At 42.5% G+C, this 16,667-nt stretch overlaps 1 protein-coding gene across 2 annotated transcripts; it reads right to left on the bottom strand.

Annotated features, from left to right (window-relative positions):
• Nucleotides 1-132: 132 nt before the first annotated feature.
• On the bottom strand, nt 133-16,095 carry FAXDC2 (fatty acid hydroxylase domain containing 2). 2 transcript variants are annotated; one of them, XM_044664477.1, is made up of 9 exons: nt 16,048-16,095; nt 11,157-11,248; nt 10,913-11,016; nt 8,882-9,003; nt 6,328-6,533; nt 5,338-5,443; nt 4,736-4,902; nt 2,108-2,390; nt 133-544 (listed from the first exon to the last, which is right to left on the bottom strand). In XM_044664477.1, exons 1-8 carry the CDS (start codon nt 16,093-16,095, stop codon nt 2,234-2,236), a joined length of 1,002 nt encoding a protein of 333 aa, XP_044520412.1. In that variant the 3' UTR covers nt 133-544; nt 2,108-2,233. The 2 variants fall into 2 exon arrangements, with proteins under 2 accessions (XP_044520412.1, XP_044520413.1); XM_044664478.1 differs by lacking the exon at nt 16,048-16,095 and adding an exon at nt 15,936-16,003.
• Between the last annotated feature and the right edge of the window lie 572 nt (nt 16,096-16,667).

Genomic DNA, 16,667 nt, shown 5'->3' with positions numbered 1-16,667 from the left:
TAGTAATTGCACCCCAACTCACAGATTTGTTGTGAGGAAGGCACTTTGTAACATTTAATGCACTAACTATATAAATGTGAACTTTTCATGCACACAGGAGCTGAATAAATGTTGGTTAAATTGTTGAAATGTATTGACAGTACTTCTGAAGTTTTGTTGGAGTTTTGTTTTTTTTATTTGCAGACATGGATTACAGGGGACACCAACAGTGGCCTCAAGCTCAGAGTCGTACTCTGAGACTAAATGCAAGTGACCCAGCTTTTGGCTGGGGTACTTTGAGATAATCTTGGAAGGGATCCTTGGGAGATAGCTGAAGAGAATCTTCTCTGGCCATGATAAGCACAAGGTGTATCATGTTCTGGAGAGTGGGAAGGTAGAAAAGGGAATGAACTTTGAGATTCATTTGAGAATGAACTTTAAAATTTGTAACAGCGGAACGATCCCTGGATTTGGAGTTAGAGAACCTGGGTTCATATACCAGCTCTGCAAATTACCCTTCTTGTGACCTTGGACAAGCTGTTTTTTTCTGGGTCTGTTTCCTTATCTGTAAAATGAGAAAATTGAGCTAAATAATCTCTAAGGGCCCTTCTGACTCAATCTTGCCATTCTAAAGGTTCACCTTGCTATGGAACCAGATAAAGGACTGCAGGATGTTCTGGGGCTGGGCCCTTTTTTTGGTTTCTTTTGGGTCTGTATGTGGGGTGGGAATGGGATAGGAATTTCTAGTTAGAATTTCAGCTGCTTGCTTCCTGTCCTAGGTGCTCAGTGAAATCTGCCTCCAGGAACTGAGAGGAAATTGAGAACAAAGCATCTAGGGCCCTGGCCCCAAGGACTAAACTCTTTGGATACTATCCCCTTAAAAGTATCACATCAGGTTATTATGATCAGACCACCTTTGGAACTCTTATTCAGCTGGATAGCCAGGGCTTTGGCGCGGGTGTTTATTCTGGCTTCTTTGCTGTCTTAGGTTATGAATACATTTAGATCAGAGTTTTGAGAGTTGCTCAGGAGCTGAGCTAGAGGCCTTGTTCTCTGGAGAAAATATCTTTGCCAGTAGATTGGGAAAAAGTTGGACCATCTTTGACAGGAACCTGATCTCTTAGTGTCCAACCTTGGTGTACTAGCTCTCTACTTAAACTCTGTTACCTTGGGCAAATAATTCTCTCTGGGCCTCAGTTTCTTCAGTAAAATATGGGGGTTCGACCAAAGTTTGTTCTCTAAATCTCATATACCTGTCTATTCAGGTCAGCTGGGATAATATAAGCCACTTCCCTGACTTAGAACCTGGAGAACAAGAAAGCATAGTGGCCATCTCATTCCCCTCCATTTCTTCTCTCCCACCTCCTGTCTTCTATCATACCACTGCAAAGGCTTCCCATGGCAGTTTCTGGCAGCTAAGAGTAACCTTACAATAAGCTTTCAGTCTTGCTGGAGACTATGAGATAAACAAGATTTCCTAAAGAATCTGATGGGAACAAAAAGGCATCCAGGCCATATTTGAGCAGATGTTGCTCCCCAGGGAGTTATCCAGCCTACACTTGAAGACTTCAGACCTGGGGAACTCACTAGCTTCTAAAGCAGCTCATTCCATTTTGGGAGAGCTCCAAATGTTAGGAAACTTTTCCTTATATTAAGTCTGAATCTGCCGCTTTGCAACTTCCATCCATTGCTTCTAATTCTAGCACAACAAATCTAATCACTCTTCCATATGACAACCCTTAAAATACAATTATGACCTCTTTTCTCAAGCTGCCTCTCCTCAGGACTCAACATCCCTATTTCCTCCAACCAGTCTTAATCTAGCATGGCCTATAGTCCTCTAACAATCTACTTTCCTATTCATCTATAAATGTTCTGTCCAAACCCCATCCTTAGGGTTGAGAGCCTGACACCTGGCCTTCTTGCTATCCAGGCTCTAGTACTCCTCTTACATGATAGTAGCTTACATCCCCCACCCCACCATGTTGTGGCTGATGGAGGATGTTCACTCAGAAGAGGATTGGGAGCTTGGTACTGTCTCCAGCTCTTTTCTCTTGCTTCTTTTCTAACAAGTCATGTTTCTTCCCTCCCACCCCCGTCACAATTGGCCAGTCATCGGAGAATCTACCTGTCTCATTAGAAAGTCATTTGGCAGAATTATCAGCTCTGGTTCATCAAGGGAGACATCCTAGGTCTAATGGGGCTGGCCCCCTGCCAGGAGCAGTGGGGATGAGGGTGAGCGGCCCGTGCCATCTCACTCTATCTTCTTGGGTGGGTCAGGGATGCTCTCAGAGAGAGGAGTAAGGCTCAGTAGCAGCACGTGTCTTTCATAGGCCTTCGTTTGCTTGAATGTGGTATCAGTCCCATGCAGGTGATCAAGTACCCCCAGCACTCCGTAGCACTGGTTGAATCTGGCAATGGAGCAGAAAAAGAGCCACAGGTCTTCATTTCTATAGCATCTCATGGCTTATAAAGAACTTCCCCAAAATAACCCCAGAAAATAGGGTATAATCATTCCTGTCCTCATTTTATGAAAAAAGGCTCAAAGAATTAGGTGACCTCCCCATAGTCCCAAAGCTCTAAGTCATAGAATGAGACTTCAGTGAGGATCTCATATGACCTCTACCTGGACAGAAGTTCCTTCTGCATGGAATATTGATGTTGGAAGAGACTTCAGAGTGTCAAATCCAAGGCATGCCTGAAGCACGACTCTCCTCTCAACATGCCCAGCAAGAGATCATTAAGCCTCTGCTAAAAGACTTCCAGGAAATTAGGGGATGCATTCACTCCCAAAGCAGTGCCATTTTTGGACAGGATTGCATTGTAAGAATTGCATTAGATAATAGATGTAAAGAATGTGAACGTTGTCAGTGTAAGTTGTTACTCTTATTAGTTACCTTAATGATTCTCTAAAGAACCAAAGTTGTAGGAGGCAGCTGGGTGGTTCAGTGGATCAAAAGCCAGGCCTGGAGTCAGGTGTATAAATGGAGATTTTGAACCTTGGTCTGCGTCCCCCATAAGTCCCTTAGTATTCCCCCAAATTCCCTTTAATCTCTCCTGCACCTCCAAGTTTGCATGGTCACTTTATTGTTTTATAGTTGGCTATAACTCTTCCTTCTTCCTCTTTTATTCTTGGGAGTGGGCTGGTTAGTACCTTTTAGCTAGTATTTTTTGTTTGTTTATTATTAATAAAACTTTATTAGATATAATATTTAGTTATTGATTACTAATTTTAAAATCCACACAGGAGAACCTCTATTCCAATCTGGATTCAGACACTTCCTAGCTATGTGACCCTGGGCAAGTCACTTACCCATGGCCTACTCCTTACCACTCTACTCCCTTAGAACTGATACTTAGTATCAATCCGAAGACAGAGGGTAAAAATGTAAAAACAAAATTGAAATTGTGTGTGGCATGATGAGACAGGGAGACTTATGGTGAATAGGGAATCCTCTGGAATGTCTTGCACTAAGGGAGTGGCATGAAAGATGTTAGCAAATGATAGACATGACTAGAACAGAGGTGAGCTGGTTAACTGTAGCCTGAGTCAGTGTTGTGTTGGCAATGGTGTCTATAAAAGGTTTAAAAGTCCTCAAAGAAGGACCTTGGCTTGTTGGATAGATCTTTTATGAAGTTATTTATGAAAAGAAATAAAGAATGACATAAGCTAAAAAGAGATGGCTCTGATGAAATCTGTACTAGCAGAGAGAGTTCACATATAGATAAGATAGTGAAGCCATCAAAATAGTCCTCTCCTAGTCTCTGTCATCCCTCAGAACCAGCCTAGTCTGGAAAATTGGGTTCTGTGTATGGGCCTATTATTGATGATGGACTGATGGGGAAGAGTAACTGAACTGGATCAATGAACAGTGCCCATCAGGCCTCCTCCATTTTTTAAGCAGAGGTAAATTTGTCCTCCTCACTTGTCCCAAGTGTCTGCCACAAAATAACAACAGCTGACATTTATATGGCTCTTAAAGTTTACAGAGGGCCCTCTATATATGTAATCCCCGTGACAACCTTGTTCCATTTTACAAATGAGGAAACTGAGGTTCAGAGATGTTAAGTGAGTTGCCCAGGGTCCCTGGCTAGCGTTAGAGAATGATATTCTGACACTTAGTATATATTTGACCTTGGGTAAGCCGCTGCTCCAGTGTGAGGCTGTTTCTTCAGCTATTAAATGGGGATAAGACTTGCACTGTCTCTTAGTGAGCTGCTATGAGGGAGTGAAGTGCTTAGGAAAACACAAAAGTGAGGTGCTGAGGTTCAATTCAACCACTGGTATGTACTGACCACTAACTCTGTGAAAGGTACTATGCTGGACACCAGGGATCCTTGTGATCCATATGGGCTTCCCCAGCTCTGATTCTTGTTTGCCTCTGGGATGGTAAACAGCACGATTTAGTGGAAATGGTAATGTCACTGGGTCATAAGGCCTAGGTGTGAATTCTGGCTCTAATACAAAATTTTCTTACTTTGGGCAAATTACTTGTCCTCTCTGGGTTCAATTTCCTCATTTCTAAAGTTGGAGGTTAGATTAGGTGGTATCTAAGGTCCTTCTTCCCTCTAAACAAGTCATATAATCTCTCCTCTTCCTAGTTCAAGGCCAAAACCAAAGCCCATTTGTGCTCCAACACTGTGCCATGTTGCCAGCCATAGAGGGCTAGCTGCAGAAAGCAAGAGAGTAGAAATTTCCCATAGTTCAGATCTGGGTTAATCCCCAGAGTTAGGGGCCTCTTGAAGAGGATCTTACTTGAGGTGATGGTAGTCATGGAATTCTGGTGAAGGCAGAAAAGGCAGATGGTAGCCACAGTGAGAAATGGTGGTGACGACGAGAGCCAAGGAAAACCACATGGTGATGGAGGACAGATGAGAGCCCATTACCAGGGGACCTAACATGGCTGGCATCATGTTGGAGACCTGTAAGTAGAAGACAGCTTTGTTTTGAGGAACAAGGAGGGAGATGTAGGTGCTGCCATTATAAAAGGAGACAGTGGGGGCTAAAAGAAAGGACTTTATGTGAGAAATATTTGAAGGCCAGTAGTGTAGAAGGTGGATGCTGAAGAAATAGGGCACTGACTCTCTTCTCTCTTCAGTTCTGCCAGATGGAGCTATGTTGTCCTTAAGAGGATCTGGAGACACCAGCAGGTTTTCAGAGACAGGATCTGCCTAGACAACAGACTTGCAAAATAGGGGGAAGGAAGGTGGCTCAGAAATGAAGTGACTTCCTGATACATCCTGGACTAAGGAACAAGAATGAAGTAAAGCCAATCTCCCTGAACAGTTATGAGGAGAGGTCTTTGTCTCTGTCCTAGGCTAGGTTGGAGGGGAATCACAGCCTGAATCTCTGCTTACCATATGCTCCACAGGATGAGCATAGAGAGAGACCACACCGATGGGGGCCGTCCACTCATGGTGTTTCTTATGGAATCGCTTATAGAATATGGGGTGATGAATGAGCCTGTAAGAAAAAAAACCATCATTCACCTGCCTGATAATGAGCATGGAGAGACAGTTCTGTCTTTGTCTAGTACTTCACAACTGAGGGATTTAAGAATGTTCTGAAGGGAGGCAACTTGGTGAGCCTGGCCTAGATTGTACGTTCCTTGAGGGCAAGGGCTGGTTTTTGCCTCCCTTCGTATCCCCATTGCCCAGCACAGAGGAGGTGCTTGGTAAATGTTTCTCAATTTATCACATACTACTTCCTATTAGTGTGTCATTTCCCAGTTAGAAGTGTATCTCTTGGGGCATCTATGTGGCAAATGGACTGAGAGCAAGACCTAAAGATGGGAGATCCTGGGTTTACATATGACCTCAGACACTTCCTTGGTGTGTGACCCTGGGCAAGTCACAACTCCATTGCCTAGCCCTTTCTGCTCTTCTGCCTTGAAACTGATACTTGGTAGCCACTCTAAGTCAGAAGGTAAAGGTTTAAAAAAAAAATGTTCCTCTAGCCATCCTAGGTTAGTGACTTGAAGGTGGGGTCCTCATCTTATTTAACATATAATAATCATTTGCATCTCTTTAGTTCTTTAAGATTTACAGAGTACTTCACAGTATTCCTGGGAGGGAGGTAGTACAAGACTCAGCAACCTCATTTTATGGGTGAGGAAACACACCCGGAGAAGTGAAGTCACTTTTGCAAGTTCAATAATAAGTATTAGAAATAAGATTTGAATCTAGGTACTTCTTGGTTCTAATTCCAGAACTCTTTCTAGTCCCAGTTATCCCATGATGCCCAGGTCAGAGGGACGTTGGCCCTAGATCAGGGACTTGGGCTTTGGCCTCCTTAGTTTCCTAATCTGTTCAACGTGGTCTCCCTTCCCCCTTCCCCACCCAGCTTACCGGTGTGTGTAGTAGAACAGGACTTCTTCTATTAGTGTGAAGACAGACAGCTCTAGGAGGAACCAGTGAAAGGTGGGCAGCTCAGGGCGGCAAGGATCTCCTCGCCACTTGAAGAAGGGGTAGAACGACACCAGCATGAGGAAGGAGACAACATATTGGTTGAAGATGACTGTCTTGAGGGCCTGGCGGAGTTTTGTTGGGTCCACCTATAGCAGGAAAGAAAGACTAGTGAGCCAGAGGGAAAGGGTGCTGTGGTCTTTGAGTGGGACCAGTCCGGTCTGGCAAAGGGCAGTGGGTCAGAGGTAAGGATTTTCCCTTGTTTCAATGATAGGAGTCCTTCTTGTTCCACCCTTCTAACCAAGCGTGACACACTGCTGTGAGCCTCAATTTCCTCATTTGTTCAATGTGGTTCAGAGCATGATGGAAAAGTCCTCTCCCCTTCTCATTATATATTTGGTGATGTCAATCATAGTGGTTTGGTTCGTGTTTGTATAGTTTTCTAGTCTAAGAACTACAAAAATCTTTCTTTAGAACAACTCTGTGATATAGGGGTTATGTATAAGTATTCCTATCCTCTTTTGAAGGCAGAGATGAAGACAGGTAGTGACTTGTCCGAAATGATCACAAGGTTCATCTGGAAATACTAGAGCCTGGACTAAAAGCCTCATCTTCTGACTGCTACTTCTAACTTTACTGTGAGAATCACAAATACCTCAAAGTCACTTCCAGTTCCATAGTTCTGTGATGGTTCCACTTAGTGATTTAACAACTGGCTCTCCTACGGGGTTGAAGATAGGTTGAAAAATCTTTTTTTTTTAGCTCTTACCTTCCATCTTAGAATCAAAACTGTTTTTGGCTGTAATGTAGAAGAGTGATAAGGGCTAGGCAATGGGAGACTTGCCCAGGATCACACAGCTGGGAAGTACCTGAGGCCAGATTTGAGCCCCAAAACCTCCCATCTTTAGGCCTGGTTCTATATCCACTGAGTCACCCAGCTGCCCCCTGCTCCTGAAATATTTTTAAATTTAATTTGTATTTTTAATATTTTTTCTATTACTTTCTAGACAAGAGACATCATACTGAAATAGAAAGGGATATCTGGCTGCCACTTGACTTAGAAAATCACAAATTATCAATGTTATACTGTATATTTTGTTAAACATTTCCCAATTACATTTTAGGTAGGGAGTTTTGCTGGCCCCTTCTGTCTGTGGGCCACAAGTTTGACACCTCTAGAACTCTAGACCATCAACAAAATAATAAATCGAGCCCAGATTTGTAACAGTGTAAATGCTCACATTGAAATTTTTAACAATCGGCTCCCAAAAGCAGTTCAGCCTGGCTCCAGCACACCCCTGGTTTTGCCCATGAAGATACCTAGTTGATGGGCTCTCCACAGCCTCAACCTGCTTTCCCCTACAGATGCCACCAAGGCTGAAATAGTTGTCAGTGTACTGCCAGGATGATGTACTGTTGCCTTAGCTAGTGAGTTTCCCTTCCCTTTGCTGGCAGATCGATTGTACACCCAAGTCTTCTACTACCTTCAGCCCCTGTGCAATCCTGTGTTACCCCAAGGCAAATCTTTTTTGTCTGAGAACTCTGACTTTCAGACTGCATGTTTGTCCAAGAGGAGAAATAGGTAGCTAGCATCCCACCCAATGGGGAAGACACTTCTGAGGAGGTCCCCAGCTACATCCTCACAGATGTATTTCCTCCTGCCAACAGTTCTCATCATAATATTCTACTGGAAAAGGTGTGAAGTCCAAGAGTCATGCTTTCTCTTTAACTGTGAGCCTCACTTTGCTCTTGAGATATATAAAGTAAAAGCTGCCTCTGGTATCTCAGCAGGGCCTCTGGCTTCTAAACATGAGGGTGTATTCTTGGCCGAGGCCAGAACAAGGGTTAAAAAGAAATTCAGGTCATGGCTTGCCCAGTGGAAGATGAATCACTCTATAAATTGGATTCCCCTCACCGCTATACTATCAGACAAAAAAGGACTGGCCTTTTCTTTCTCTTACAGCCTCCTGTCTGTTTTATTAGTTTAATCCCACACTCTTCTTGGGCTCAAGGAACAAGGGCACTGATTAACAATGGAATTTGTTTATAATCCAGAGCCTACCACCTTTTTGGCACCTCACCAAGTAGTAAATCACATTCTTGTATCTATGTCCTATCTGGGGACAAGGATCAGAAGGGCTGAGGCAGTGGGGGAAAATCAATGGGTCCAGGAGTCAGTGGACTTAGCTTCAAATCCTGCCACTCCTGTTTTCTTGCCTGTATGAACATGGGCAAGTCAATTCGTTTTCATTCTCAGTTTTCTCATCCATAAAATGAGGAGGTGAGAGTAATAGTAAGTTACCTCTGACTCTAAATTTCATGATTCAATCCTTTTTTCAAACAAAAGTTCTGGTCACCAACAATTTATGATAGTTGTTATGGTATGGGGCTTGACTTACCTTTTTTTGTAGTTCCTCTGTCTCCTGCCCTGTCCTGCCTCCACCCCCAAAATGACACAGAGACCTCAAATGGTCCAAGTGTTGCTAGAAGGACTTACAGGATCATTCTTGCCATCTTGAATTCGGTAGCGGGAGATAAAATGTGGCTTCCCAGTTGTGTCCACCACCAGAAGAAGGGCATTAAAACTCCAAAATACTATGGAAGGAATAAGAGCTACACCTACACAGCAAGGGGGAAAAGGTAAGTGGTAGTCAAAGCCAGTCCTATGTTTATCCATTTTTCCAGCTGTCAACTTTGGCCCTTATAGGGGCTGAAGAACTGGGCCTAGTTTTCTGATTAACCAAAGATGGTTTTAAGACTATTACAATAGCACAGGAGCTACAGTGACTGAAGCTGCTGTACTTTAGTTCTTTGGGAAATATACCACTAAAGAGCTCTCTAGAGAGACCCAGAGCTGAGGGAATGAAAGTACCCCTTTTCTAGTATAGTATTTTCATCTGCAAATTTGACGGCTCAACTTAAATGCTTTCTTTTGCAGCCCATATGGAGAGATGTGATGGCCTAAAGAAAAGAGTGCTTGGCCAGGAAAACTTGGACAAGTCACTCTACATCTGAGTCTCCGTTTCCCTGTTTGTTAAATAAGGACCCAACTAAACTTCACAAGGTTGTTGAGGATCACATGGAATAATATATCACATAAGAAAGTGATTTAATTAAATTCAGCAAGCATTCCTTGAGTCATATGTACAAGGGTTCAAATGATGTGACTATAACAGATTATTTAATGGCTTTTTGAAGATGCAATCTGAAAATCACTGGCCAAGGGTGCCGCCAAGATCACAATTAGTAGCAAAGCTGGATTTACAATAATTTGCCTCTCTAAAGATCACCACCGTTTACCTCCTTTAGAAAACTTTCCTGCTCTACCCAAAGACACTAAGATTTCTCCTTTCTCAGAATCTCAGTCTGCAGAGTGTGTGAGAGGCACATGATCAGTATTGCCTTCCTCCAGCTCATTTGGCAGAGATCTTAGTGCTATCCAGTTTGATGTAGCAGAAAACCTCTGGAAAACCTGGGTTCTAATCTACCCTACCCTGTTTCTTTTGTGTTACCATGGAAAAGTCATTTGAATCTCTTGAAATATTTATTTATTAAAGGGGAAGAATAACTGTTTCATGACCTACTTCAGCTGGACTCTTTTATGGAAAATGTTGCACTTAGAAATATGGGCTCTGAACCTCAAAGCCCCCTCTTATCAAATGGGATAATCTCTCACAGTACTCTAAAGGCTTTGTTGACAATAAGTTAAAGCATAAAGAGTATGCTTTAACAATACATTTTTGGGTGGTTATGAAGGAAGGACAGTTCTATCTTCAATGTAATTTATATTTGAAATTTTCTAATTTGCTTAAGCCTTTGCATGTGTCCGAGTAATTATGAGTTCTCTTTATTATAGTTTATAGTTTACAAAGCTCTTATCTCACAACAGTTCCAGAAAGTAAGGGAGTGAATGTCTTATTCTACTTTTTCAGATAAGGAAATTAAGATTCAGTACTCCCCTCAAAGTCCCATAGCTGATAAGTGGAGTATGGGGCTCAAATCTAGGCCCTTGAGTTTTATACCAATAGTTTTCCCACCCAACAAGTGGTCCATCATGCCAGTGATTTCTATATTCCTCTAAGCTCAGGGCCTTGAACATAAGAGATATTTAACAAACATTTGTTTGGCAGTTTATATCTAGTGGATTTGTTTGTATTTTTTTAAACCCTTACTTCTATCTTAGTAACAACTCTAAGATAGAAGGCAAGGGCTAGGCAAATGGGGTTAAATGACTTGCCCAGGGTCACATAACTAGGAAGTGAATGAGGCCAGATTTGAACCCAGGTCCTCCTAACCTAGTGTTCTATCCCCTCAGCCACTTATCTTCCTTGGGATTTTTATTCCCCTCCTTTAAGCAATTCATTTCTCCATGCTCCTCCTTTTCAATATATCAATTTCCACCTAAGTGTCAATATTTTTTTTTAACTGCTGAACCTCTGAGGCACAAAGTGAAAGGAAAAACCAAGGTCATATGTTCATGCCCAGGAGATTCCCCTTTGGAATGGGACCACTAGGTAAAGGACTGTACCTAGACAGAAGAGGATCCACTCCTTTTCCGCAAAAGTAGAAAGTAGCTTCTCCCACTGGGTTTGCCAGAAGTGTCCTGAGGCACCCCAGAATTTTTGTAGATGCCTTCAAACAGAGAATCACCACCCCACCCCCCCGGGAAGAAAGGGAGTTAATGAAAGAAGGTCTCATTTCACCTCAATACACACACACAAATATGCATGCACACATGCACAATTTCTTGGTTAAATTCAAGCTTGACTTACCAGGTCACAGAGTTCCAAAAAGCCACAAACGTCAGCAGGCCAGAGCCCAGAATGAAGGCTGTCCTCCTCATTGAGCCCCAGATATATCCCTCCTATGGATGGGATGGGAAAGTGAGACAGAGAAAGGATGAGGAGTTCCTCTTAGTCCAGCTCCTTAGTCACTGTTGAGGGTGTGTAAAGGGGCGAGTAGCTAGTTACTAGTATGACACCACACACTCCTTGTGCTTTTTCTCTTCCCTGGGCACTAGGGCACTGGTTAACAATGGAATTTGGGCAGAGTTCACAGGCTACCAGATTTTCAGCCCTGTTTGCTCTGCAGGCTGAATGAGGTCACTGTTGTTGATCTAAGTGAGGCACAGTTGCACAAAGTCATCTGTCTCCCTCTTTCAAAGTCATTGAAGTCCAGTGGTAAGACGAAAGTCAGGACTGGTGCTGGCCTGGGCAATAGTGTCTTTTATGTTTGATCAAGCTCTAAGTGCTCCACAGTACATGCTTCAGTTCTCATCTGCCCATTCTGGGGGAGCAGAGGAGAGCCTTCCTATGCTTGGGGCTGAAATCTCCCCTAACTCACTGATGGGTTTGAGGTCTGTCTGTTCCCCTAATCTGGTTTAACCTGTCTACAGAGAAAGTTTTACTGGCGTATGACTGCTGTGTGTGCCACAGTAGCCTTGGAGTCACAGGTGAGAGATGGGTAAAAGGTGACCACCAAAGGTGGAGGAGCAAGCCCTCATATCAGAGGTGCTGAATGTTAGACAGCTAGTAAATAATGCTTGTTCTGATACCTTTGATGACTTTTTCTAAACATGATGGGAATCTCCTTCTCTTTGGCATCTGAACAATCTTGATATTAGAAGAAATCCCAGGCACAGGTTTTATAGAGAACATGAATTCTAGGCAGAGGGGAGGGGAAGATATTAATCCAGATAAGAGAGTAGGCAGGGGTTAATTAGAGAAATCAGAATACTTAGCTGTAGGCTGTTGAGGGGAATGAGCACATGGGTACAGATTGTGCCACCAGCCGCTATTCAGGGCTTGAGTTTTCATGAGGTGAAAGAAAAAATCATAGTCACTGGAGTTGATTCCAGAGTAAAGGAAACATGTGAGAAATGCCCCCCTCCACTAGTACAAATTCAGAGAAGTTTGTATTCTTTTATATACTTTTGACTCTGAAATTAAAACCAGGGCCACTGTAGTTTTACGACTCCAAAGCTATGTTTGTCAGCACCATTAAGCTAAAGAAGTATGTGACTGGAATGACTTCCAGGAATTGATGCAGAGTGAAAGGAGCAGATCCAGGAGAACATTGTACACAGAGACTGATACACTGTGGTAAAATCGAATGTAATGGACTTTTCTACTAGCAGCAATGCAAGGATCCAGAGCAAGGCTGAGGGACTTATGAGAAAGAAAACTAGCCACATTCAAAGGAAGAACTGGGGATGGAGAAGAAAAACAACTGCTTGTATACATGGGCTGATGGGGATATTATTGGGGATGAAGACACTAAATGATAACTCTAGTCCAACTATCGATAATATGGAATTAGGTCTTGATCAATGATACATGTAAAACCCAGTGGAATTGTGTGTTGGCTAAGGGAGCTTGGGGGAAAGGGAAAGAACATGAAATATGTAACTATGAGAAAATATTCAAAATAAAAATGAAAAAAAATGAAGAAAAAAATAAAGAAGTAGGTGACTGATTAATAACTGTCCTATGGAGTTCACTGGTTGCCTGAGAAAAATCTGTGTGCAGCTCTGGGACTGTGGCTCAAGTATTCATGTCAGATTTCACTATCATTTTAGTCTTAAGCTGCCCCTGCACTCAACTCTGGGGCATAACCACTGCTCCACAATTACTCCATTATTGATGGAGATGTGTTTTGCTTTGTGTATGTTTCTTTCTGTCTGGGTCTGCTTACTTGTCCATCCATCTGTTTCTCAAAGGACTGCAAAACCAATATAAGTTGACAATGGGATGTGATAGCCAAAAGAGCTAATATGATCTTGGGCTGCATTATAAAAAGTCTAGGGTCTTGAGCAAGGGAGGTGATAATCCCACTATGCCCTGCCCTAATTATACCACATCTGGAGGGATGCTGACAAGCTGGAATATGGCTAAGGGACTACATAAGATTAGATGAAACAACTGGAATTTTTTTTTATCTGGAGAGGTAAAAAGTTAAAGAATCCGTGATCACTGCCTGCAAAATATGTGGAAAAGGCTATGAAGCATAAGGGAGAATATACTTTTTCTGCTTATCCCCAGAGGTCAGAACCAGAAGATAAGGGAGAAAGTCAGAGAAAGGTAAGTTTTAGCTTCATATAATGTAAAGACCCTTGGAGTACTGTAACGATCCTTATATAACCCAAGGAGTCCTAGTGACAGAGGTGTGAAGCAATAGGAGATACTGGTGAAACCTCCTATATGAATGGTAAGGATGAGTCTACTTAGAGACTGCTTTATGACCCTGTAGCCGGAAGTAGTGAATCAGCTAACAGGAATAAGCAGCTCACTAATGAGGGAGTGATTGTTTTCCCCCAATTAGTAATCGGATCGTATAATGACTTCAAAGGTAATAAACTCTGAATTCTATTTGTGACTGCGATTTGTTGGTTTGAACTAGAAGATCAGTAATTACAAAGTTGCCAAATAGCTGCCTTTGGAAAACTGAGAATAAACCAGGTCTGTATTGGTTTCTTTATGTTATCTACTTTAATAATAATAAATAAGGTAGAGGAAAGGTCGGGGTGAATGATGAGGAAAGAGGGATTAAGGATGAAATCCTAAACCTTATCTAATATGTTGATTGTATACTAAATCTTCAGTAGAACTAAAGCAGTTGATATCTTGCCTGGCCAGGCCAGAGGCCTGACTCATTGCTTGGTTTATCTCAGTCCACAATGATGTTGCTTTTGCAGTTGATTTTCTTGTTGATAATTGGATTGATACATTGATGTTAATTTATAGATGTTGATTGATGATTTAAGTTAGATGCTGATACACACAGAACAGTCTATGAGCAGTTTAGGCACCTACTAGCTAGCTAAGAGCCGATCCCGAGATGACCTGACCTCCCACCAGAATCTCAAAATTGAGACCCTGATGTTCTGAGTTTTCCTGCTTTCATAGGCCCATCTCAACTGACTTCTGGTCTCAAGCCAACCCTCACTGCATTCTGTGTTCCAGCCTAGTAACTGGCACTCATGCTGGGCCAAGATGGCTTCTTGCAAAAGTATTTACAATAAGGAAAAACTTCCTAATAGTAATGGGCTGCCTTGCGAGTGAATATGCCCCACAATGTGATGCATGTTATTTAGGGGGAGAACTAACTTCCATTAGCACTCTGCTTATGTCTCAAGAAATGGGCCTTCAGCAGTCTTGCAGTCACACAAGCCAACAACACAGGGAGTCCAGGCAAGAATTTATTCAGACAACAAAAATATAGAAAGTGCCTGTCACAGGAAAGGTTCATGCTGGGGTTGATTGCTAGTAGGGAACACTATAGCCAGAAGTTGTACTTCAGGTGTGAGTTGGCCTAGAATCAGTGATTCCCAAAGTGGGCGCTACTGCCCCCTGGTGGGTGCTGCAGCGATCCAGGGAAGCGGTGATGGCCACAGGTGCATTTATCTTTCCTATTAATTGCTATTAAAATTTTTTAAAAATTAATTTCCAGGGGCTAAGTAATATTTTTTCTGGAAAGGGGGTGGTAGGACAGAAAAGTTTGGGAACCACTGGCCTAGATGAATTCTGAGGTCCTTTTTGAGTCTTAAGACTTTGGGAGTACATGCTGCTTCTTGTTTTCATTAATAGGGTGGTACAGTGGTTGGAGCCTATTTTGAAGTGGGCCAGTTTAAAGGCAGCCCCAAGCTTGTTGAACTGGTTGGTTTAGGCTTTGATAATCATGCATTTTTCAAGGATTATGAAACAGAGGCAGGCCCTCTTTTTAAACTGTTTCTTCTTGGCTGTTGGCCGAACCTTGAATTCCTAATCTTTCAACTTTCAATCAAATCAAAACTGGGAATGGCTAATGAAACAGACATGAGCTAATGTTTCTCAATATGCTCCAGGAACCAGATGAAAAGGCCATTTGGATGGGTTAGGGGAGGAATTTTGTGGACATGGCATTATTTGAAGCTGGTGGAGGTCTTAAAGAGGAGGCTAGGTATGGGGGTGAGAACTAACTTCTATCCCCAGGTTACTTGTCCCACAGGGTTCTGACAGGAGGAGAGGAATAGGGGGATGGAATGTGACATTTGGTTACTGAAAAAAAAAAAAAAAGCAACTGCTTTACCATTTACCATATTGCCTTATCAGGCAATAAAAATTTATTAGACCCTTACTATATTCCAAGCACTGTGTTAAGCCCTGGGGATTAAAAAAAAAAAAAGGGTAAAAGACAATCCTTGCCCTTAAGGAGTGCACAATATAATGTGCTAGAAACATCCAACTGCTTGAACAGCGAAAAGTCCTCATTAGAATAATGTGTTGGGGGCAGCAGTGGATTGAGAGCCAGGCCTAGACCCTGGAGGTCCTGATTTCAAACCTGGCCTCAGACACTTCCCAGCTGTGGGACCCTGGGCAAGTCACTTCACCTCCATTGCCTACCCTTACCACTCTTCTGCCTTAGAACCCATCAATGCACAGTACTGATTCTAAGATGAGAAGTAAGGGTTTGAAAAAAAAAAAAAAAGAATACTACGTTATCTCATCTGTGCACTCCAATGATGCTAATTCATCTTTATGCTGGAGGTTTTGGGTAAATGAAGCTAGTCTTACCTCAGCAACAGGCTATGTTGATGTGTATTGTCCACATACTTCAACTTAGTGCACCATTGTGGGGGGAGAAGTTTCTGCTCTCTGAATTCTTGCGAGGTGATCGTGTTCTTACCTGCTTTGGCCTCTCACTTGGTAGCGGGTCCCCGACTTTCCCCTTCATCTAGAAAAAGAAAGCATGAATGATTATCCCTTGTAATTATTCTCTCAAATACATAGAATGAAAGAAGGCAGGAAAGTAGCTAAATAGTCCTATAACATAGATATTTGGAGCTACAGGGAACTAAAAATATAAAATGTTAGAATGAGGAGATGCTTTAAAGTGTAACACTGACTGTCAGAACTAGAAGAAACCAGACCAGCAAAGTGCCCGTCCTGCCTAAGCCGTATGGTTTGTCGAAGTGGGGTCAGAATGGGTACTCCAACCCAAGTTTATTGGCCCAGGGTTCTTTTGACTATACAAATATTCTGTCCAAATAGACTTTTGGTCCCCAAGTGAACTCACCTAAGAAGGCGTCTGGTGTGATCCTGGTGGGCTAACTGAAGGAGTAAGTACATCTGAAGCAAAGTTTTAGCTTGTAGTATTCTGACTACAAACAACATAATGGTTTTGGGAGGAAAGAAATGGCCTTAGGTAAGTAGGATTGTTTTAAGCCAAGGCTGGTTCTGAATTGGTAGGAGCTAGAGGAATATATAGTCTGGCCAGGACGAACATAGGAGACAATGGTGACATCC

The sequence above is a fragment of the Gracilinanus agilis genome, chromosome 2 (genome assembly GCF_016433145.1).
Source record: "Gracilinanus agilis isolate LMUSP501 chromosome 2, AgileGrace, whole genome shotgun sequence".
NCBI lineage: Eukaryota > Metazoa > Chordata > Mammalia > Didelphimorphia > Didelphidae > Gracilinanus > Gracilinanus agilis.
This window is presented reverse-complemented; position numbering and strand designations above follow the sequence as displayed.